The sequence below is a fragment of the Heterostelium album genome, assembly GCF_000004825.1.
Source record: "Heterostelium album PN500 unplaced genomic scaffold PPL_scaffold12, whole genome shotgun sequence".
Taxonomy (NCBI): Eukaryota; Evosea; class Eumycetozoa; order Acytosteliales; family Acytosteliaceae; genus Heterostelium; species Heterostelium album.
In genome coordinates, this window is record NW_008805074.1 from 265,916 (window position 1) to 290,955 (window position 25,040).

General features: G+C 32.0%; 8 protein-coding genes across 8 annotated transcripts; 2 read left to right on the forward strand and 6 right to left on the reverse strand.

The window, feature by feature from the left end:
• Positions 1-366: 366 nt before the first annotated feature.
• PPL_10073 (uncharacterized protein) lies at positions 367-1,600 on the reverse strand (the record flags this gene model as incomplete). The annotated part of the gene is made up of 2 exons (XM_020580857.1): positions 367-727; positions 807-1,600. The coding sequence occupies 2 exons, from the start codon at positions 1,598-1,600 to the stop codon at positions 367-369; spliced, it is 1,155 nt and encodes a 384-aa protein (XP_020428442.1).
• Positions 1,601-2,958: 1,358 nt separating this feature from the next.
• On the forward strand, positions 2,959-5,877 carry plc (phosphoinositide-specific phospholipase C; the record flags this gene model as incomplete). The annotated part of the gene is made up of 6 exons (XM_020580858.1): positions 2,959-3,006; positions 3,163-3,235; positions 3,321-3,470; positions 3,543-4,370; positions 4,432-5,547; positions 5,609-5,877. The coding sequence occupies 6 exons, from the start codon at positions 2,959-2,961 to the stop codon at positions 5,875-5,877; spliced, it is 2,484 nt and encodes an 827-aa protein (XP_020428443.1).
• A 207-nt stretch (positions 5,878-6,084) lies between these two features.
• On the reverse strand, positions 6,085-13,083 carry dlpB (dynamin like protein; the record flags this gene model as incomplete). Its single annotated transcript, XM_020580859.1, has 6 exons — positions 6,085-8,170; positions 8,231-8,268; positions 9,803-9,925; positions 10,259-10,636; positions 10,700-12,703; positions 12,778-13,083. The coding sequence occupies 6 exons, from the start codon at positions 13,081-13,083 to the stop codon at positions 6,085-6,087; spliced, it is 4,935 nt and encodes a 1,644-aa protein (XP_020428444.1).
• A 529-nt stretch (positions 13,084-13,612) lies between these two features.
• On the forward strand, positions 13,613-16,285 carry PPL_10076 (RNA polymerase II core subunit; the record flags this gene model as incomplete). The annotated part of the gene is made up of 4 exons (XM_020580860.1): positions 13,613-15,416; positions 15,688-15,777; positions 15,857-15,950; positions 16,030-16,285. The coding sequence occupies 4 exons, from the start codon at positions 13,613-13,615 to the stop codon at positions 16,283-16,285; spliced, it is 2,244 nt and encodes a 747-aa protein (XP_020428445.1).
• A 427-nt stretch (positions 16,286-16,712) lies between these two features.
• Positions 16,713-17,317, reverse strand: PPL_10077 (uncharacterized protein; the record flags this gene model as incomplete). The annotated part of the gene is made up of 2 exons (XM_020580861.1): positions 16,713-17,128; positions 17,197-17,317. 2 exons carry the CDS (start codon positions 17,315-17,317, stop codon positions 16,713-16,715), a joined length of 537 nt encoding a protein of 178 aa, XP_020428446.1.
• A 457-nt stretch (positions 17,318-17,774) lies between these two features.
• On the reverse strand, positions 17,775-19,325 carry PPL_10078 (uncharacterized protein; the record flags this gene model as incomplete). Its single annotated transcript, XM_020580862.1, has 1 exon — positions 17,775-19,325. The coding sequence occupies one exon, from the start codon at positions 19,323-19,325 to the stop codon at positions 17,775-17,777; it is 1,551 nt and encodes a 516-aa protein (XP_020428447.1).
• A 313-nt stretch (positions 19,326-19,638) lies between these two features.
• Positions 19,639-23,106, reverse strand: PPL_10079 (beta strand repeat-containing protein; the record flags this gene model as incomplete). The annotated part of the gene is made up of 2 exons (XM_020580863.1): positions 19,639-21,126; positions 21,466-23,106. 2 exons carry the CDS (start codon positions 23,104-23,106, stop codon positions 19,639-19,641), a joined length of 3,129 nt encoding a protein of 1,042 aa, XP_020428448.1.
• Positions 23,107-23,263: 157 nt separating this feature from the next.
• On the reverse strand, positions 23,264-24,769 carry PPL_10080 (uncharacterized protein; the record flags this gene model as incomplete). The annotated part of the gene is made up of 1 exon (XM_020580864.1): positions 23,264-24,769. One exon carries the CDS (start codon positions 24,767-24,769, stop codon positions 23,264-23,266), a length of 1,506 nt encoding a protein of 501 aa, XP_020428449.1.
• Positions 24,770-25,040: the final 271 nt, after the last annotated feature.

The following is a 25,040-nucleotide window of genomic DNA, read 5'->3' on the forward strand; positions in this document are numbered from 1 at the left end:
GCCAAATGCATGGTAGTGCAAGAAGGTATCTTTGAAGAAAAGAAAAGATATAATGATGGTAATGAACTTGCGGAACGACGATATCATATTGGCGTAGAACGAATCACTGATTCTCATCAGATGTAGGTATGTGATATTCGCATAGTAACCAAGCAATATGAAAGCCATCAACAACAACAAAATGAGAATATGGTCTTTAAAGAAGATAATAGATGACTTTAGATCACCTGACATAAATACAATAGGTAGAGACATTATAGTTCCAAAGAAATTTGTAAATAATGACTAAATAATTTAAAGTAAGAATATCAATATTAATATTAGTAAAATTGTTTATCTTTATGACTATTACTATTATTATTATTATTATTGAATACTGACCAACTCTAATTCAGATTGAAAATCTCTTAATATCTTTTCATAGAGTATCGATTTTACGGATTCAATGAATACATAGCCAACGATTAGTAACAAACCTATCGGCGAGAACGAAAGTGAAGAAATGGAATCACCAATCGAAAAGAATACCAAACCAGAGGTCATCGCCACCACAGAGAGGTAGTCAACCATGTTGTATGAACGTCTAAATAAAATGCCACCGATGATCATCACAGGTATCAATTTCGATGATTGAAACATCACCTTTGTTTTATAATTGATAAACCTTAGTGATTCATTTCCCAGTATCTTTGTTGATATTAAAACTAATGATAAAAATATATATAATCTAGAAATAAAAAAAAAGTATTATTAGTATTTATCAATATATATGTTGTAAATAGTATAGTTGATAATCTATAGTTTACCTTAACTTTCTAAATGATAGCTCTTGTAAGAAATTATAAAATGGATGAGGTTGGTTATTATTATTATTATTGTTAATTTGTTGTTGTGAATTTAAAGATGGTGAAGAAGATGAAGAAGTCGGTATAATTTGGATGGTTGATTCATCGATCAATCCTTTAATTGAAAATAAGAATGAAACAAAGAATTGTGAGAATGAATAGAGTGAAAAGAAGTTGACCTCTTGTTTTTTAAATATAAACTCTTGAAGCAACCCGTAAATAAGATAGAGTGCTATCATATAAAATGTTACTTTGTATATCTTTATATAATCATAGTTATTATTATTATTATTATTAGAGTTGTCTGATGATGATAGATCCAATGATATTATATCATTATTATTATTATTGTTGTTGTTGTTGTTGTTATTGTTATTGTTGGATGGTGATTGAGATGATAAAGGTGATGATGATAGTAATATCGGACTTTTACGTAGGAACTCTGTAATCTTGTTTAGAAACGAATTATTCTGATACTTTTGATATTTATCATCGTCATCGTTATCATTGTTAACTTTGCCATTATTGAAATAGGCAGAAGCTGACAGAATCGGGGATGACGATGCTGATGTTATATAATTAAATTGTTGTTGTAGATGTTTATTGTTGTTTTTATTATAGTATTTACTATTACTATTATCGATTGGTTGTATTAATTGTTGTTGTTGTAGCTCATTGGTAGTATTACTAGATACAGCATTCGGCTGCAAAATATCAATACTTAAGACTGTATCATCACTATCGTCATCTTTCATAGTTATTATTATTATTTTATTTTTTATATCATAAATAACAATCTACTTTTGTTGATTAGATTTTAAAAAAATTAAAAAAATTAAAAATAAAAATTCTATTTATAAATAAATGAATTATTATTATTATTATATTATTATTATGAATTGCTTAATAAATAATTTATTTATTTGTACAACATGTTTGTAAAAAACAACTCTCAATGTATTCGTCCAATAAAAAAAAATGAAAACGTAGTGTGACCACATCTATAACCATGACGATTAATAATATGATGATTTGTTTTCATATTTTCTCTAAAAGAATTTATAGTTTATATAAATTATAAGATATTACAATTAATTGATTGATATATTTGTTTTGTTAAACAATTTTTTATTTTTTATTTTTTTTTAACAAAAGGTAACACAAAACATTGATCATATCTTAAATCGGAAACGAACTGAACCATTTATTTCATATCGTCAAGTCAGAAATAACACAAAAAAAAATCTAGATCTATTAATTCAACGAAATTACTAAAAACGCCTTAATTTGTAAACAAAAATAAAAAATCTAACTGCGAAGAGTGTTGGTGAACAAAAAAAAAAATTTAAAAAATTTAAAAAATTTTAAAAAAGGTTTACTTAATGTTCAAAATTGTGTTTATTGAAATAACATTGAGAAATCTTTACTTTACAAGTTGAAACTGTTAAAAGCTTTTTTAGTTCTAAAATAATATAAATAGACTATTTTTTTGAAAATATATTTATACATTAAAAAATAACTAAAAGAAGTAATAGTTTGTTAATATAAAAAGTAAATATTATCTTGTAAAAACAAACACAAACTATCTTTATCTATAGATATCAATATTTATTTGTAACTATACATCATCTTATAATGATATTGCAATGAAGTAAAAGAAAGATAGTAATCTATGTTTTGCCCAATGCTGAAAAAAGAATAACACCCCACCACTCACACACACAACCTTAAAAAAATAAAATTTTAAAAAAATAAAAGATAATATGACATTAAGACATTTGGATTACAAAAACATTCGTAGACACCAACCTTGTATATGTGAGTTACAATGCTTACAATAACAACAACAACAACAACAACACCAGACTTTGAACGCACAAACAACGCTCGCCAGCGAATTCCACAATTTCAATCTTATTAATATCACTGATAATAGCAAAGTCTTAATTTCAATTCCTTTAAATTTTCAATGTAATATTACAACCATACTTACACACACTACTCTTATTTATTGAAGGAGGTATATCATCAACTTGCGACCACCCCCACAAGATTTTTTTTTTGTTTTTGACCCTTAGACTGTTAATTTTTTAATAATCATCATTATTTCAAGATGGCCGATACTACTTCCGCTGATAATACGATCTATGAAAATGGAATGGTACGTAAACTTTAAATTTTATTGTTTTAAATTATTATTAATTTAATTTACTCTAAAAACTAAACAAACTATTTTTATACATTCATTCTATTCATATAATTATATTTATTTATGGATTTATCAAATTTACATCAACTTTCAATAATTATTTCACAGCTTGAATTTCAACAGCATTTCAATTTCGATAGTTTAAGAAAGCCATTAGCAGTTGATTCAAAAGGATTGGAAAGTTTGTATTTTATTTATTTCTTTATTATCATTTTTAAAGAAAAAAATTTATTAATAGTCAATTTTATCAAAAACTATTATTATAGATGAAGAGCATACCTCGAAAATATTTAATGACTTGGAGAATTTTAAACTTGGAGTTCCAATCACTCTTATCAATTCCAAGGGAAAAGCTAATACCCAAAAAATAGTTTTCAACTTGAGAAAACATTTGTTACTTTGTTCAAAGAAGAAAAGTAAGTATCTTTATTAAATGGATTGTTATTGTTAATATTTAATATTAATATATATTTTTTAATTATAAATAGTTCCTTTATCTCAAATCGATGAGATTAGAGTTGGTCAAAAGACAAATGTATTCAATAATTACCAATTGAAGGCAGATGTTAATCACAAGATTGATGTTGCCAATTGCAAGTCGTTCTCATTGATGTACACTGGAAAGAGAAACATGAGTAAGTCATTGGATTTCATCTGTGAAACAGAGCAGGAAAGACGTTTGATGGTGTCAGCTTTCTATCACACCATTTGCTCGGCAAAGTCACTCGACAATGAAATGGGATTTGTCATGCGTGAGTTCAATTCATTCGGAAAGGATTCACTCAATCGTGATGAAATCAAAAAGTTGTTGGAGAGACTGAACTATACCACCTCCAGTGAGATGTTGGCTCGTATGATGGCAATGGTCGATCGTAACGATGACTGTAATCTCGACTTTGTAGAGTTCTCTGATCTCTTGAAATACCTACGTTCACGTCCAGAGATCAAGATGATCTTTGAGCGTTACTCTTCAGATTCAGCTCAACATCTTACCATCCCACAGATGATCAGATTCTTCAAAGAGGAGCAACAAGAGGATTGGAAGGAATCTGACTGTATCGCTTTAATCACCAAGTACAACCATGAAGAGTTGCCACACATTCTCTTTGAACAGTTGGAGGATTACATCGTCAGTGATTTCAACTCTGCTGCCATTCCAAAGACAAGAACCATCTACCAAGATACAAACAGACCAATCACTGAATACTTTATCAACTCTTCTCATAATACTTATTTGGCTGGTCATCAACTCAAAGGTGAATCATCTAGTGAAATGTATGTAAAGACATTGAAATCTGGTGTTAGATGTGTTGAACGTAAGTAAAAAAAAAAAAAAACAAACTTAATAATTTAAATAACTAACAAACTTATTAATAGTTGATGTTTGGGATGGTGCTGATGGTGAACCAATTATTTTCCATGGTAAGACCTTGACTAGTCAAATCAAGTTTTCACATGTTTGTCAAACTATCAAAACTTGTGCTTTTGAAATCTCTCCATTCCCAGTTATTCTGAGCCTTGAAGTGCATTGCTCTGTTCCACAACAGATTAGAATGGCTCACCATCTTGTAGAGATCTTTGGAGATATGCTTCCAACACCTTTGGCCGAAGATGCCAAGGTATTCCCAACACTTGAACAATTGAAGCACAAGATTCTTTTGAAGGGACATCGTGCTGCTCAAGTTGCAACCACCCCAGGTGAAATCCAAGATATCCTAAATGAGGATGAAGATGAACAGGAGGAAGAGTTGGATAGTTCAGCCGGTTCAGTCTCTGCTTCATCGTCATCGTCTGCCGCTTCACCATCGTTGACATCATCAACCAGCAGCAGTATCCTAAAGTTAGGATCATCTTTAGCCACCTCGTTGAAATTGAAGAAAAAGAAAGACGATGGTGCAAAGAAGAAGCCTGTCAAGGTAAAGATTGCAGATGAACTCTCAAGATTGATCTATTTGATCGGTTCAGGATACAAGTCACCGGATTTATCAAAGATGAAATCACCAGCTTACATGCACTCATTGTCAGAGGGTGCCATTAACAATGTCCTAGGCAGCTATGACTCTGGTAAGGTTGTCAATCTCACACAAACTCACTTTATTCGTGGATATCCAAGAGGTACAAGATTCGATTCCTCCAATTTCGATCCATGTCCAGGATGGTCTTTGGGAATGCAAATGATTGCACTCAATCATCAGACCAGCTCCGAACCAATCTGGGTCAATGAGGGTATGTTTGATGACAATGGTAGCTCTGGTTTCGTATTGAAACCACCTGCACTCTGGTTTGAGAGCAACCCATCAATGCAATTCGACCCAACCATTCAAATCAGACATCCAGCATCAAAGTACTCCAAGCTTTGTGTCGAAGTTATCAGTGGTCGTCAACTTCCAAAATATACCAAAACCACTGGTGGTGAAGTAATTGATCCATTCGTAACTGTTTCAATTCATGGATGCAAATATGATAAAGCAGAATACAAGACTAAAGTTATCGGTATGTTTATTATTAATTATTATTATCTCAATCATTTTGCTAATTCTTATTATCTTTAAAGATAACAATGGTTTCAATCCATATTGGGGAGAGGAATTTACCTTCCCATTGATTAACAGTCAACTTGCTATGTTGTTGATTAGAGTAGACGATAAGGATGCCTTCCACAGACATAATCGTATCGGTCACTACAGTATCAGAGTCGAAAATATCCGTCCTGGTTTCAGAATGATCAAACTACGTAATGATGTTGGTGATATCATTCCACTTTGTAATTTATTATTAAGATTTACTTTATTACCAATAAAAAAAAATGATAAAAAGTACTAAATTTTACTCAAACCTTAATAACAACAAGAATAAATTAAATTAAATAAAAAAAAACAAAACAATTCTTGTTTAAACAATGTTATTATTATTTTAATAACATAAATTAATTAATTAAATAATACCTATTTAATTTACATTTGAAGTATTATATATAAATAAAAGTACTAGTTTTTGTTTTAAAATTTGTTTTTTTTAATTTTTTTAATTTTAGAATACTGGATGACTGAATGTATTTGCAGCGGTAAGGAAACCTTCCTCTTGTTGGATGAATTGATTTGTAATTTGGTTGAGGTGTCTTTCGTCTTCTTTGAGTCTGTCTTTGGTGACTGAGACTTCAAAGAGTTCTTCCAACATAACGTCAGAGAGGATGGTGATCTTTCCTTGTACTTCACCCCAGAGGTCGGTTTGCATTGGAATCAAGAAGTAGTTGTAGCATTTCAACATGATGTTCTTGGTGATACGTGACTTGATATCACGGAACAACTTGGCTGCCAACTTGTTGACGATGGCTTGGGTGTCGGTTTGTTTGTCTTCAGAGAGCGACTTCAAGTCGTCGTTGTTGGCCAACTCCCAATAGATGAGACGAGTAGTGTAGAATTCATCGATACACTTGCTCTTACAGGTCATAACGATCTGGTCGATAAACTTAAAGTACATCTCCTTGATGGAGTGAGTAAAGTATGGATGGTCGTCGATGTTGACAAGCGACGAGCTGTTGGCGCTTGACGAATGGTGACTGGAAGAGCTGCTGTGGCTATTCACAGAGATACCACCTGGACGCAAGCTATTGAGAGTGATTGGAGCACTGTCAAATGTTGGTGAGGAAGCTGCACGACGCAATTGGATACGACGTTTGTTCTCAATCATACGATCGACAATATCAACGAGACGACGCAAGATGTAAATGGCACGACGGAACAGTTGGTCGACCAATGGTTTCAATGCTTCCTTTGACTTCTTTTGAGCGAGATCACTAGCAGCCCATGCAAGAACAGAGACATTGTTTGGACGGTTCGATCCGAGTGATGTAGCAACTTCGTCGGCTGACAATGGTGCCAACTCAACGCTATCAGAGATAGCTTTGAATTCCGATAGAAGACGTTCAAACTGTTGACCTCCATAAACCTTTGAGTCAGCGAATTGTACGGATGAAGAATTCAAAATAATTGGACGATGATTTTGATCACGCCAATCACCAGTTTCATCTTGTGCTTTCTCTTCACTAAGTGTTTGACCGTTCAAAGTTGGATTACCTTCGAGTGTTCCGACAACTAGCTTCTCAATGGATTGGAGGAATTCCATAACATAGTTGGAAGCGATGATACGGAGTTTACCGGCATTCATATTGTCGAGCTGTCCCTTCAACTTGGAGAGTTGCTCTTCGCTTGACTTGCGGAATGCACGCAAACGCTTCAAAACCTCTGGAATTGCCTCTTGATAACGACGCCATGTCAACTCGCTGATTGCATGACGGAACGATGTCAAACCAATGGAACGTTCGAAACGACGGTCGTATTGGAGCTGTTCCAACACTTCAGCATCACGATTTTGAAGTTGGAGAATGGCTTCGTTCAATGCCGACTTGTTGGCAGCGGTGGTTGGAAGTGTCAAGAAGAAAGTGAGGGCATCGGCGTTTGGCTGGGAGAGTGCACGATTCAAATCACGGGCATTTGTGAACGTCTTGAGGAACTCTGAGAATCCAGTGAAAACAAAGATGGAACGGTCCAATTTTGGATCGTAACGCTTGGCGCTATCCACCATAGAAACAGAGGGTCCGGACTGTTCGACAAACAACAACATTCTCTGAGCGGGACGTGCAAAAGTTTGAATGGTTTCCTCATCGGATGCCTCTGGCAAGTTGATGAATTGCATATTCAAACAGTAGCGATATTCAAATTGAATCTTGATTGGCACGGTTGACACGACATTTCTGGTGGCGATTTCACGAGCTACCTGGTCGAGAGCTACTTCTTTGTCTACTTCAAAATTCTTGAGGAAACGATCGCGTTTGAAGAGAATGTGTGGTTGATCGTATGCTGGATTGTTGACGAGATTTATGAGGATTGGACGAAGAGTTGAGGTGATCTCGCCCAATGGATAACCAATAAAAGTTTGAATCAAAGAGAATTTACCAACGTTGTCTTTTCCAATTACTACAAACTCTGGTACTTCGATCTGTGTATTCAAATCTCTAGCTAAAATCATAATCTTATTATAGGATTTATACATTTCACCAAACTTTTGATTATCGAAATTTAAAGGAAATGGAATAACCGTTGAAATTGGTTTAAGACTATATGAATAATAATAGTTAGTATTATAATTTATTAGTGTAATTGTTTTCTTTACTTACACTCCAGATTGTCTATCCATGATTGATATCAATGAAAACTATTTTATAATAAATAAATTTTAGAAATATAGTTTTTTTAAAAAGTAATAATAGATATTTATATTTCTATTTTTTGAAAATTGTTTTGATGGAGAGTAAAAAGACTAAAAATAATAAATACCTAGATTTTTTATATTTATATTTAAAATTTTGTTATTATTAGTAAGAGAGTGTGGTTGTGGGAGTTATTGAGTTTGGTCAATCAAACAATAATGATTATTGGTATTAATTATTAATAATTATACTTTTAAAACAATCATAATTAATCAGACTATTGTTACTAAAATAATCAATCAATCAAAAAAATTCATATGATTATTTACTAATAAGATTGTTAGGTGGTGTGGTAGTGGTAGTGGTGGGGGTGTGTAGTATAGAATAATTATCCATCACACAAAAACCCCATCTATTTTTTTTTTGTTTTTAAAACATTATAATATTTAATGATTTATATCGATGGTGGTGAACCTATATTGATTATGGATATGACATGACATGATAAATTGTATAACAAAAGATTTGTTGATTTGTTATCTTGAAAAACGAATAAATCGATTCATATGAATCAATTGATTTTAGTCTCTATTCGTTAGGTATTTACCATTTGAAATATAAAACAATGATAAGTAAGTACTTACTTTTGAAGGTGTGGTGATTATGATATATGATTATTGATTTATTGATTTATTGATTGATTGATTGATTGATTGATTGATTGATTACGGATTATGATAAATTTGATTTAAAAAATAATCTATTTCTCCATCTTTTGTCGTCAAATAAGTAATCTCTAAACTCTCTCTTTTTTTTTTTTGTGTGGACACAATCGAAAATAATAATAATTAATAAAAATATCTGATAGCTATAGGTATGTTTGTTTTTGACTAATAGATTTAAGAGAATGATTAATAGATAGAATGATTGTCATAGCACCTCTGTCTCTGCACTACTAATACTAAATTAAACTAATCTCTATTTTAATAATTTATTTGTCAAATGATCGGATTGTTTTTAAAATCAGTTAACTAAATAATGTTTGATTGATTGTTTGATTGACCAAATATACTTATTTGATACTAACTCTAAATACTCTATAAATAGTATAATAATACAACAAAATAAAACTAAAAAATGATCAAAAAAAATTGGCAATAACTTTTGTATGAAAAAAAGGAGGGGAAAAAAATATCTGATCAGGTACCCATTTTTACAAGATGGATTTTTTTTTTTTTTTGAAAATGAATTATTATTTTTTTTTTTTTGAAAGGTTTTAAATTTCGAAAAGAGTGAATTAAAACTTTTATTCGTAATGTTATTTCAATTGATTCATTTCCAAGGTATTGGTTTCATGACAGTATCAGAGTGGATGTTATTCAGTACCCTATATTTTGTAAGTAAATAACGTTTGAGTGCATCAGCAGTCTTGTGTGAATTGTGGGTAGTCGGTGCCACTCCAAGCCATATAGGATTGTAGAGCAGTCCCATCTCTGGTTTGATAGGTGGATAACTCAGTAGTAGTTCGATGGTCTGTACGTTCTTACGGATGTTTAACACGGTGATCAGTGTCTCATCGAATTCCTCACCGGTCAACTCTTTGATGCCACCCATCCAGTCACGCTTTATATCGTCGTATTGCATCGGAACATCGTAGTTGTACTGTTGAATGTGATTGTGAATGTATCCTCTACACTGCTGGCATGCACGAACCAACAGTTTGTAAGATTCTCCATCCTTCTTAAAGTAGGAACGTACTATCTTGTCGTAGGCGTGCGATGTCACCGTTGGAATGAACGAAACGAATGTAATGATCTTTTGTTCGAGTGTAGTGTAACGGTCGAGTATCTTTAAGCGCTTTGGCATCAGTGTAGCACAGACAGGCATCAATGTTTCCATGTTGGCAATGGGATCACTGATTGACTCCAAGTCAAAAAGCGGTTTGATTTCACTGTCCAGAAAGAACACCTTACTTTTGTAGCTCTCTGAAAAAACCTCTACTCTATCACGTGACTTTGAAGTATAAAAGTTGTTGGCCGTTAGTGCTATTGAGTCGAGATCAACGAGTGGTTTGGTTTGGACAATTTCTGGTTTAGGGAGATTTGGATTGGTTGATAATATTTCTGGACTTGTTGGTGTGGCGTGTAATGATAATTTAAATTTGGATTTAGGTGGTTGGGTTTGTGAAGAGATTGCAGGTGTACTTGATATCGATACAATATGATTGATTTCACTCTCACCAAATGGTTTGAAACCAGTTGTATTATTATTTGTTGTTGTTGTTGTTGCTGTTGTGATATTGTTTGTTGTGGTGTTATTATTTGTAGTAGCTATTTGTTTAATTGGAAGACTATAGCTTCTATCGTATTCTTTCTTTTTATCAATGATTTGACTTATTATTCGCTTTCGATATTGATCAACGTTAAACAGAGATACATCTATTTTCTCTAGTTGACAACTCTCTGGTGATGACAAAGAGAGTTGATCGTAGTTCTTAATGATGTGTTCAATCATTGCCAAAACATAGAGGCCACAATTAACTGAACAATCGTTTCCACTAGCAACTGCATTGGGGTCGGTGTCGGTTTCCCCATCGTCATTTACTGTCAATGTGTTTGGATGATGTCTAAATATAACTCGTTTCGACTGATTCTCTGGGATTAAACGGAAATGGGTCGATATGGAGTCGGGTATCTTTACATAGCCGCCTTTGGCTACATCGCTGCCAAGAGAGTCGTACGAAACAATGGAGTCACTATTGGATTTACTGTGACCAACCACATAGAGTTTCCAATGTTGAGAACGATCGCTGAATGGAATCAAGCTGAACATTGTGCGTGGACGATTGAAGTTGTCTTCGCTTATCAATTGGAGATCGAGTGGTCTGTCGGAAAAGGAAAATGTGTCGAAAATAGCTAGCTTGGCATGATCCCAATCGTGTTTGAAATGATTCGCCAGAAAGAAATTGATACAATTAAACATAATTCGATCACTAATACCTATATTGCTTCTGAATCTATTCAGCTCGGTCAGGTTCAAAGCAACTGGATCTGTACTCGAATAGATGAATCCAAGTTTCTTGACTGTTGGTATTGATATTGTTGTGGGAATTGGTGATAGTGCTTGTGGTGTTGAAATCGGTGAAGATATTAAAGATTGTGGTTGTTGTTGTTGCTGCTGCTGTATGTGTGGTTGTGGTTGTTGTATTTGAGGTGATGAAGGTGGAAAACTATAAAGTTTTTGATTATTATTTCTTATCATGGACGGTGATGATGATGATGATGATGATGATGTTGGTTGTGTATTGTTATTATAATTATTATGTTGTTTTGTAGCATATAGGTAATCGACTTGACTAGATAATCGCTGTACTGTATTTATTAGATCTTGAACGGTTGTATTATATCTACTTTCGTTGGTATTAATATAACCATTGAATTTCGACTCTAACCAATTCACTTTACCCATAAGGTCATTGAACTGACTACTACTATTAATACTATTTGTAAGCAGTTGTGCTACCTTTTGTATTTCACTATTATTATTAATGCCTTGTAAACTATTATTATTCGAATTACTTCCACTATTATTACTATTAATACTACTATTATTTATACTATGTCCTCCATCCGATAATCTAGATTTCTTTGGTTGTATATTATTATTAAAGTTATTACTTGAATTAAAATTAATATTATTATTTTGATTATTATTGATGTTATTATCAACTATATTGTTGATATTACTACCAGTTAAATGAATAATATTTGATTGTTGTATTGGTTGTGGCTGTGTTATTGTTGTATTTAAATTGTTGTTATTATTACTGTTATTACTGTTATTATTATTGCTATTGATATTATTATTATTATTATTATTGTTATTGTTGTTGTTGTTGTGTTGAGGATGAGTTTTGAAACAATTACATTTATAATTTGAAATGTAAATGGTGAACTTTGGAAAGATAACACCAAGTGCCTTGGTATTTACTAACATCGAAGATTTAGACTTATGATCAAGCTTTCCATTTGGTTGTTTAACAAGATGTAGGTAATTAAGGAACATATGTATGTCCTCTTCTCTTAGTATAGTATATTTACAAACCATATCACAATACTTTAGAGCACTTGTTTTCCATCTCAATCCAATTTTTGTTGGGTCATTTAAATTATTACTATTATTGTTATTATTATTATTAGTGTTGTTGTTGTTGTTGTTGGACTCATCCGGTAGATATACAGTCTGACGTGTTTTGTATATTGAACCACCAATGAATCGTCTGCCAAAGAAACATTCTATATCGGTACAAACATTTAGAGTCAATCCAAACCTCAAAATAAATTCCTCTAAATAACTATCCTCCGCTACACTCCCAGGACAATCAATCTTTTGTGCCATGTACCCCTCCAATTTTAATAAATCTTTATATTTAATATTGAACTTTTTAAAAAATAAAAATAAAAATAAAAGTTAGACATAACCACAATAATAGTAAATAAGAATTGATTACATACATTCGCACATGGTGGTTCAGATTTTAATTGTTGATTTTGCTGCTGTTGGTTTGGTAATGTCTTTTTCTGTTGTTGGATATGAAACTTGTGAGTTGAAAGATTGTTTTCCGTTGTTCCATTTTCATATTCTATGTGATTGTCATCTATTTCTTCATAGTATTGGTCAACATTGTCATCGATCACCTCTTCTTCTCCATCGTTTGTTGCGAGTAAAGAGTAGTCATAGGTTTCTGTTGATTTTCTTTTATTCCTTTGATGGTTGTTATTATTACTATAATAATGATATGGATGATCTGATGAATTCATATGATTAAATAATATCTATCTCTAATTTGAAAATTGAGAGGATATTCATCAATTTTATATAAATAATTAAGAAAATTATAAATTAAAAGATTATAAGGTGTTTTACTACATAAAAAAAAAAAAAAATTTTTACATCGAAAGTCAATTCTCCAAAATCGGTGAGCTGTGCAACCCAGGAACGACCAATTCCACTATCCATAGAGCCAAACTTCACCACAAATCTGCTATCCTTTTTTTGCAAAAAAAAACCAATTTTGAGTTTCAATTTTTTTTTTTTTTAAATAAAAAAAGTTAATTAATATTAATTTTTTGTAACCCCTATAAATTTTATAAAATTTTCATATAAATTAATTAATTGAACTAACCCAGGGTCCTATTCGATTTTACTAAAGTGATATTTTTAGATATTAAAATGATCACATGATTATTTTATTTTATTTTTTCATTTATATTTGTTTTGAAAGAAATTTCTTTGTTGTTCAATTGATTTGTTTGTTTAATACCAAGAAGAATAATAAATAATAATAAAATGAATAACTGTACAGAACATAATAGACTTGAAAATTTAATTTGTTTCGAGTGTAATATAGTTGGTTGTGCCGATTGTTTGAATAAGTGGGAGCACAAAGGACATGCTTATCAATCGGTATCTGAGATTCAAAAACTTGGAGGCAACAGTAAGATCCACCAACGAGTTGAGCAACTGTGGAAATCTATAAAGTTGTCAACCTACTCATTTGAATCGCTCACCAGAATCACCGATGACATATCGAATCATTTCCGACAGTTGCACGACTACCTCATCCTTGAAGAAAGCAAACTAAAGATACCAATCAAAAAGGATCTGGAAAAGATTGGTGTAGACATATCAACTCAAATAAATGAGATGAAATCATTAAGATCAATCATAATGCAAATCGAGAAATTAAATAATCAATGTTCTACAACAAACAAGAAAGAAAAAGAAGATACAAAGTCAGAAGAAGAAGAATTTCAAAAGGATGGTGATGGAAACAAGGAAGAAACAGCAGCAGAAGAAGAGGAATCAATGTATAGTTATCTTTCAAGACCAAGTATTGATACATCAGATATGGATACACTTGCCACAATAATCAATCAGTGTGATCAGAGTAGTGAATTTTTCAAGAGTGACGTTTTTAAGAAACCACACAGTTACGGAAATGGATATATTTTAGGTGAAGAGAATCCAAAGATTGGAAATGATTATTCGGCTATCAACGGCAATGGCGATGAACAGTCGATTTTAAAGTCAATTCAGCAATTTGGAGATAAATATCAATCGCTAAAGAAAGGAAAATCTCATATCAATAACAACAGTCTTTTGAAATGTAATTTCGCAATAAGAATAGACGCCAAACAAGTAGAGGAAATTCAATATAATATAAAGAAATCTATAGATCTCAAGAGTATATCTATACTTACACTTGGTCAGAATGAATCTTCGTTGCTGTCACTCTCTGACTACAGTTTGAAGCAGGTGGAGACATTGAGAGGTATCCATACATCTCACTCTGTGGTTGCCGACAGCCGTCTCGAACATATTTATGTTTTCGGTGGTTTCGATATCAATGGCTACCAAAAGATATTAGCAAAGACTCTGATGGTCAGTCATACAGCCAAAATGGATGGTATCGATGGAGGTGAAGGAATATTGGCTTGCTACGATGGTTTCGATCATATCTATTTGATTGGTGGTCATAACTATAAAAAACAAAAACTCAAAGACCTCGATAGAATTGATAGATTCAATATTAAATCACAGACCTTCGAGAGATATTCCACTATGAATGAATTGATAAAGCCAGTGTTTGTAGTTTACACATTTGCCACTGCCAATGGATATATTTATATGTTAACGATGTCGTATGCAGGACCCTATGGAATGGTTGATGGCTACGAGATTTGGAGATTCAATCCCATCATTGGTGAGAAACAGCAGACACTTCACATGTCCATAAAGATAGCAGAGGGATTCTCAAATGTTTATAATATCTACCGATTGCTGGCGCAACCATTGGTATGCTTTGATCAACAACAAGATACACTCTACGTTTTCATTAAGAAACATACCTTTAAGATTGATATCAACAAGAAAACCTATACAAAGCGATACAATGATGATACAATGGATCTTAGCACAGTCTATTCACCTCGTAACATTAAAACGGTTTTCCATCGATTCAGTTCGACACAATCCAATATATTCGTTTTGGGTGGTAAGACCTATGGTAATCACATTTACTCAATTGAAAAAGATAAGTGGTCATCCATTGAATCGAAAGATCATTGTCAAAGAGAAATGTGTGGTGCATGTATAGTTTATAGTTAATATTATTAATATTTCAATTTCAAAAAATAATAAGATAAAAAAATTATAAATAAAATAATAAAAAACCTTTAAACTAAGACCAAGTTATAACTTTTGTAAAAGATATTTATGTAAACATTTGAAAGGATCGTTTTGTAGGTTTATTTTTTTATTCTTTTTTTTTTTTTTTTTGAAAATTTATTTTTATTTTTTTTAAAAATTTAAATATTAATTAAAACAAAATCGATTCATTATATAAAGTTTAAACTGTCTAGTTATCGATATGAGTGGAAATAGTGATCAAAGTTTTAGAAGAGGTGTTATTCAAGAAGAAGAAGATCTTTCACTTTTAAAGTTCCCAAAAGGTAGATGCAATTAAATTCAATATATTAGAGTTACACAATGTGGGAAATTGATTACTTATTAAATATTGATACTTTATAGATCTAAAGAATGCAAAGTTTCTTTTAAATTCAGAGGTTGCTATTTTGCTTGAGTGTAGAAAGGAATTCGCAACTGAAGGTACAGAGTTTCCTCAGTAAGTATATACTCTTTATATTATAATATTGATATCATATATATATATATATATTTAACCTAAATTATTGCAATTATAGAACATTTCATAAAACTTTAGCATATGCAGAGAGATTCAGTAGATATAAGAATAAAGCATCGATTAAACAAGTTAGAGGTGTTTTGTCGAAACAAGATTTAGACGAATTTGAAGTTGCGTGTCTTGCCAATCTATGTCCTGAAAACTCTGATGAAGCAAAGAGTTTAATAGTTAGTCTAAAGAGATTCCAAGACACTCAAGACGATACATTACAAGCTATTCTAGATGAACTATCAAATCTTAGAAAGTTTAATTAAAAAAAAAAAACAAAAAAACACAACAAACCAAAACTAAATAGATAGTATCACAAATACAGATAATCTCAAAAAATGATGTACATATATGACTATTCAAAAATAACAACACAACAACGCAACAACAAAGCTTACAATCATCATTTAATATGAATCGAATTTAAATGATAGTTAATAAAGTAAAATATAAATAAGAACAAATACCTTTTTTTTTTTTTGTTTTAATATAAAATTTTTTATTTACATCTTTAGAAGATTATACTTTCTTTATCTAAACTATCTATTATTATCTATCTATATTATTATAAAGTTGAAATATATAATAATTTAACATGGTGAAATGGTATTTATATCATAAATGTCAGTATTCGTTTGTTTTGTTTTGTTTTATATATATATTTGTAAATTTGTATTAATTATTGATCAATTATTATTTTCCAAAGAAACCAGATTTTGGTCTTCCAGTATCTTGACCTGGAGCTTCACCTTGAGATGAGAGCGACGATTTCTTTGCACCACGAGCCTCTTCGGCATCACGTTGTGGCATAGCCTCTGGATAGGCAGCGGATTCATTCTTTATCCAACCGAGAACAGCATAGATACCACCGGTGATGATACATCCAAGTGCTGGTGCAATGGTGTACACTGTGAAGAATGGTGGTATACAAAACAATATGTAAATGGGACCACGAATCTTGTAGTCGAAAACCATTGCCAAAAACTTGACTCTCACCAAAATGAATGTGCCAATTTCCAATATCAGCATGAATCCACCCAATGCAATAGAGATTGGTCCAACAATCCAATGACTAAAGAATATAATTAAAATACCTAAAGCAACCAACACTTTAAACAAAATTTAAAAATTAATATTTAATTCTTTTTGTTTTTCTCTTTACCAATCTAAAACTTACGGCAACCAGTTGCAATACCAGCATACTTTCCAGCTTTGATCATTAATTCGGATTTAGGTAAGAAAGAGGAAGCTACTGAGCTTCCTACTTTTGATCCAACTGCAGAACCTACTGCTTTCATCTTTTACACAGAAAAATAAAATAAAATACTAGTTATATCTTAAATATTAAATAATGTACAAATATATTAATAAATTTACAATTAGTTAATATCTATCTTTGTTAGTTTAAGTAAATATAAATAATAATAAATAAATAAACAATCGAATTATTATAATTAAAAACTATTAATTAAAAATTGTGAAAGTAGTGTGGTGGTGGTGGGTGAACACAACCTCGATTAACTAATTTTTTTATTTTTTTTAATTTATTTTATTACATTTAGTTTATTGAAAAAATATATAACCTTATGGTTATACGGAAATTCAACTTTATTATTGTCATTCCTTGAACTTTAAGAGTTTAATACCATTTTAATATTATCGTTCTCTTTTTGTTGTTCTTTTTAAAAAAATAAAAAAATTTATTTAGTTTATTGTTTATTGTTTATTTTATACAAACTATTCTTTATTTGGGTCTTAGTTGTATCTTAAATATTTAGATCTGTTATGGTGTCTCTTTTTAAGAATATAGATAAAAAGTACTATGATTAGTAGACCAATGATTGATCCAATGACGATACCAGCGATAACTCCTGGTTTCAATTTTGATTTCTTTTCTGGACATATTTCCTCTCCGAAATTACCATGGTATGTACATTTGGTATCGAGTACTGATTGGTTACAATAAACAAGCTCGTCACTCGATGTCTTGATGTCGTTCATTGTGACGTTTGAACCTGAACAAAAGATTGGACCACCGTAGGCATTGTCGGTGTTCTTATCGAAAACGACACCGTTGATAATAACATTGGTTGTGTCACTCAAATAGAGAGCAGATCCAAAGCCAGCGACTCTACTGGTGCCGTTGATAACAACTCCAAGGGCATTCTCATCCATTGTACTATTGGTAATAGTGGCACTGGTTGCACTGATCAAATAGATAGCACCACCAGCTTGACCAGCGGTATTCCTTGAGATCGAACTGTTGTTAACTACCAATGAACCATATCTCTGAGAGATGGCTCCACCCAATAGCGATCCACTATTAGACTCTATCACAGAGTTATTAATAGTCAAGGTTTTGCCAATAGATCGGTAATAGATTACAGATGCACCAAAGTTGTCGGTTAAATTGGAACTACCGCCGAATGATAGATCGGATTGGAAGCATTTTACGAAACCACTTTGAATTGTTTTGTTAACAAAGTCAAGTAAATTGTTTGTGAGTGTTAGAGCTTGGATACCGACATATCTGGTGCTGTTGAAATTCAATAATGAAACGGATGCATTGTTTGAATCGATCAATACTCGATCGAGCTGAACATATGCCGCAACGAAATTCATCAAACCATCGAAAGCATTGTTTCTAGTGATCTTGGTGTTACTGACGGTCATAAGAATGTACTGACCAAAGATGATCGATGCGTTGGTTGCATTGTTGTTGTTAAAATCAGAGTTGGTAACGGTGACATTGGTAGGCGAACCGTTGCTCTGAATATAGAGTATACCTCCAGTGGTAGCTTGATTATTAAAACCTACAACACTATCTAGTAAAATAGTGTTGAATGCATAATAATATGAAGTATTGAGAAATACAACCCCACCGAAAGTACCGTTTAGTTGTGGTAGGACATAACCGGTACCATTTGCAATATTTAGATATTGCAAGGTAAGACTGGTATTTCCATAGAGTTGCTCTGAGTCTTGGATGATAAAGAATGCACCTTGGCCAGCCAAGTTAATGGTGGCATAGCTATCTTTGTTTCCTTGGATGGTTACTGTTCTATTGACAAGCTGGATGTTTGTATTGTTTTGACCGGTAAGTGTGGTATTTCCTAAGCTAAGAAGAACATCGCTCGACTGTGTAGAGGCAAGTGCATTAACGATATCAGGACAAGCATTTTCCAAAGTTGCACCACAAGGCAGAACGTAATCAGTAACACTGGAATTTATATATAAAGTTACTGGTTGTGAAGAACACAACTCAACAACTAAAAAAACTGTTATAAATAATATATATTTATTCATTTTAAATAGAAATTAAACAAAATCGATTGTCAATTAATTTGGCACATTTGTAGGAGGTTAAAAAGCCTTTAACTTTTCACAGGAATTAAATATTTTAAATTCATCCATCACTTAGTTTTTTCCCCATTAATTAATTAATCTTTTTTGATCAACACTAAATCATGATATGTCATCTACTTTAGTGATTTTATTTTTTGACTTTTGCATTTTGCGAAAACACACAGAACACAGATGAACATTTAAAATCTTTCCAAACCGTGCGATATTTTAAATTTTATTTTTGTTTCTTTTAGTTTCGATTTTTATGATAATATTAATAATAACTTTTATATTTGTGATGATTATGATGTCTCTTGTATATAATATAGATGAAAACGGTCAAAAGTATGCCACCAGTAACTCCAACGACAACGCCGACGATTATTCTAACATGTGATTTGTCATCATTGGAACCTTTAGATTTACACACTCGAAAATTACCAGAGTATGTGCACTTATCTTTGTTGTCTACATCTGGCTCACTGCAAGTAACAATATCATTGGTGTCAGACTCTATGTCATTCAATTCGAGATTAGCACCGGAACAATAGATAGCGTTACTCTGCTTGTTAACGGTGGTATTGGTGAAGACTACTCCATTGAATTCCACTGTAGTCTTTGAATTGCTTATATACAAAATACTTGCTTCTCCGCTGGTACCTACAGAGTTGCCACTGAATGTGCTGTTACCAATGACCAAACCAAGTGCATTCGACAGGTAGATGGCACCACCAAAGTTTGCTTGATTATTAGAGAATGTACAATTCGAAATGTATGCAATTCCTTGTGCTATATTTAGTGCACCACCAGAGTCTGGAAGACGGTTGGAATCAAATAATGTGTTGTGAACACCCAGCTGTCCAATCGAGTAGAATGTTATTGGCGATGCCATACCAACATTGTTTGATAGTTTAGAGTTGACGACTATAACATTATTGTTGATGAGAGTAATAAAACCATAGTCTGATATTGAAGGACCAATGCCATTCACTTGATTGTTAACCAATGTAAGGTTTTGAATCAATACATTCTCGTTGTTTAGGAATCTTAAAATAGTGGTATTGGCAATATTTGAGCTGATAACCACATTGGATAAACTAACAAAGCTATCATCTGTTGAAATAATACTATAGGAGGCTGTGTTTCCATTGATAATACTATTTGTAATCCATAGATTACAAGGTTTGGTTGATGAAGTGGTGGTTAAAATTGCACCTTCCTCCGAGGCAGTATTATCAGAGAATACAGAATTTGAAATCGTAATATTGGTAACACCCTGAGAATAAACATAGAATACACCTCCATTAGTAGCATTGTTATTTGATACTATTACACTATCTATTACTATATTGTTTGTTGAATAATGTGTATTTATATAAAAAACACCACCATCGTATGAATTGAAAGAGCTACCGGAACCATTTTTAATATTAAGATATTGCAAAGTTAAATTGGATAATCCTCTTTGTTGTTGAGTATCTTGGATAATAATAAATGATCCATTGCTAACTAAATCGATGGTTGCATAATTATCTTGATTTCCTTGGATTGTTATTGTACAATTGAATAATAATTTTATGTTTGTATTATTTTCACCAGTGTAAATACCGCTTTCCAATTTTAATAATAGTACAGTACTGTTTGATGATGAAAGTGCACTAACAATATCTGGACAAGCATTATCTAAAGTATCACCACAAGGTAAAGTGTAATTGGTAACATTTGAATTGACAAACAAAGTTACTGTTTGTGAAGAACAAATCTTTGAAACAAATAATATAAAAAATATCAAAATATAATTATTCATTTTTGTAAACTAAACTTTTAAAATAATAACTCTACATTTTGTAAAACATCAATTTTATTGGTTTTATCATTAGTGGATATTCATATATCTAAAAGATTACTTGAAAATTTTGTGGTTATAAAACAGATATTTATTAAAATCATTATTCTTTTTTTTTGATAACCAAATTTAAGAACAAAAAAATAAAAGAATTCTTTAATAAATTAACAAAAAAGATATTTTTGATTTACAAGATGAATAAGAATTAAATAAAGGATTCTTTATTGCAAACAATTTTTCTTATCAACTATTTACAATAACATTGTATTTTGCACGAATAAATCTTTTCCTAGCAAAATAGATTATGATAATTAAGAGAGTAGCACCTGCTATAGAACCAGTGACAATAGCAGCAATTTCTCCTCCACTAAGTGGAGTCTTTGTAGGTTCACCACTTGGACATGCACTGACACCATTATAGTTTCCAGAGTAACTGCATCGCTCTACACTTAAACAGGTGATAAGACTCTTGAAATCGGTTTCAATATCATTCATGACAACATCGGCACTACCCGTACAATATATTGGCTCTGTGTATTGATTGTAGGTGTTATTGAATAATACAACGTCATTAAGTTTGATTTTCGTTGGTGGTGTGGCAGAGTTATTGATGTACATGACCGTTCCAATACCATTCTGTCCACTGACAAAGTTTTGTCCAAAAGTAGTACTGTTGATAATGACTGAACTACCATGTTGATCGTTTAATATGAAAAGTCCACCACCTGAGGTAACAGCTTGATTTCCAACAATGATTACATCACTTAATGTTAGTGAAGATTGGTATACAGCAATTGCACCACCTTGATCTGCTTGGTTATTGATCATCGTTGAATTCCAGACTGTCAGAGTACCTTGAGTGGAATATATAGCACCTCCATTCTTTTTACTAGTATTCGAACTGAAAGTTGTATTTGTGATACCCATTCCACCTTCACCTTTAAACTTGATGGGCGTTCCATTAGTGTTGTTAGCAAAAATAGAATCTTTAATAGACACAATCACCTGATATAAATTTAAGATGTAACCAGTTGGTTGTTGATTTCCTGTGGTGATTTGGTTGTTACTAACAACCAGATTTTGAAGAGAGATCATCGATGAACTATCACCATAGAGATCCATGATATATAATGATCCTTGATTCGAATCGATCAATATATTAGCAAGTATGGCTGTTGTAATGTTGGAGGTGATGATAGTGTTTCCTTTGTTATTAACAAAACTTGAGTTTGTAATCTGTAGTTTGGTGTCGGTTACCTGAGAATAGATAACGGCACCATTTCCACTAGCTTTATTGGCAATAAATTCGGCATTGGAAATTACAATAGTTGATGAGAAAGAAGGGTTGGAAGTAGTAGGCAGAGCAGTGTAGACAACAGCACCATCGTCAGCATGGTTATTGATGACCGATATATGATCCACTACCAACACTGTATTAGAGTATGATGTATTCATATAAACCACTCCACCCAAATGCACATTTCCACTAGAATAACCTGTACCATTTACAATCCTTAAGTATTGTAATGTAAGAGTGGTTGGTCCATTGTATTGCTCTGAATCTTCAATGATAAAGAATGTACCATTGTAGTTCAATTCTATGTCGGCATAGCTATCTGGATTACCTTGAATTGTCACAGTTCTATTGAGCAGTGAGATATTTGTATTGTTTTTACCTGTGAGTGTTGCATCGCCGACACTTAAAAGAACATTGTCTGATTGTGTAGAAGCAAGTGCATTTACAATATCTGGACAAGCATTGTCTGCACTAGCACCACAAGGTAGTGTATAATTTACTAAATATGGATTCACAAATAATGTTACTGGTTGTGCTGAACTTGTCTCAACAACTATTGAACAACAAAAGAAAGTTATTAACAATATATATCTATTCATTTCGAATAACAATTATTTGACATTTGAAAAATCAAAAAAAAAAAAAACAGAAAAAGTTTAATAAGATTAAGATCTAGATATCAAATTTGGGATAAATCCGAAAAAATAAAAATAAAAATAAAAATATTTTATTTATATACTTTATTTGTTACAATAATTAATTATAACTTTTGTATTTGTGATGATTGTGATGTCTCTTCTTTAAAATATAAATAACGAGAATTAAAAGTAGTAAACCAGCAATAGAACCGATAATGATACCTGCAATGGCGCCAGAACCAAGTCCACTCTTTGCAGGACAAGATGATTCAGCTATATCGTAGTTACCACTGAATTTACATCTCTCTTTTTCACTTACACAAGTGAGTAATTTTTCGTCAGCCGAGGTAATGTTACTCATTGTAACACTTGAGCTATCACAGTAGACTGGATTGACTGTGTCGTTGTTTAAATTATCCGAAAAGGTTACATCGACTATTAGTACTTTTGTATCGATGTTGTTGATGTACAATGCACTACCGGTACCGTTGAAACTAACAGCGTTACTTGAAAAGTTGGTGTTGACAATGGTGAGGCCTAAGGAATCGAAAATATAAACGCCACCACCTGCTAGAAGAGCATAGTTGGATGATATAACAGAGCTAGAGATGGCCAACGTTCCATAGAATACAACGATGGCACCACCGAAAACTGGGGCATTGTTTCCATTAATGTGAGTGTTACTAATGAAGAGAGTCATCTTTGAACTGAATGTAATGGGAGTACCGGTGTTATTGGAAATTTGGGAGTTATAGAATTGAAGATTGTTTTGTTGTGACAACACGATGGAACTTGTCAATGGAGATGTCGATGGTGACACATAGTTGTTTGTAAGAGTCATGTTGTAGACGCTGACATTTCCATTGCTATTGAGTCTAAGCACCGAGTTTCCTCCAACATTCGAATCGACTAAAACATTATTGAATGAAATAGTTCCGTTCGTTACGAAAATAATTCCATATTCAGCCTGATTTCCAATGATATTCGTGTTTGAAATATTTGTTTGACTATAATTGTCTGTATAGAAAACGGCACCGAAATTTGCAGAGTTATTTCTGAATGTTGAGTTGGAAATGGTAATATAAGATGGTTGAGATGTTTTTAGATAAACGACACCACCATAATAAGCATTGTTGTTGGTAGCAATGACATTGTCAAGTATCAAGATTGAGTTGGAGAAACTGGTACTAATATAGATAACACCACCCATCATTCCATGGAAACCTGAGCCATTGACAATATTTAGATATTGTAATGTTAGACTAACATTACCATTACTTTGTTGATTGTCCAACATTGAAATGAAGTAACTATTGTTGGCCATATTGATGGTAGCATATCCATTTTGATTTCCTTGGATCGTAACAGTTATATTTATCAGATTGATAAAGGTGTTGTTTGGACCAGTGTATGTGTAATTTCCCAAATTCAATATTACATTGGCGGAACTTGTAGAGTTGAGAGCACTAGCAATATCAGGACAAGCATTGTCTGTAGTATTACCACATGGCATTGTATATTGAACATTGTTTGGGTTTAAAATAATTGTTTCTGGTTGTGAAGAAACAAGTTTACATAAAAAAATTAAAGATATAAATACTAATGAATAATTAAACTTTTGCATTTTATAAATAATAAATAAATAAATAGATATTAGATATATATGAGACTTTGATTTCGTTTAAACGAAAGATCTTCAAGTTTTTGTTTAAATAGAAAAAAAAAAGAGTAAACTAAGATATTTTAAATGATATTTAAGATAATTTTTATTTAAATAAAATAAAGTATAATAAAAAGATATTCTTTATTAAATATCTGTTAAAAATCTTGATTTTTTACATAAAGTTTTTTACTATTTTTCTTTTACGATACCAGACCTTTTTTACAAAAAAAAT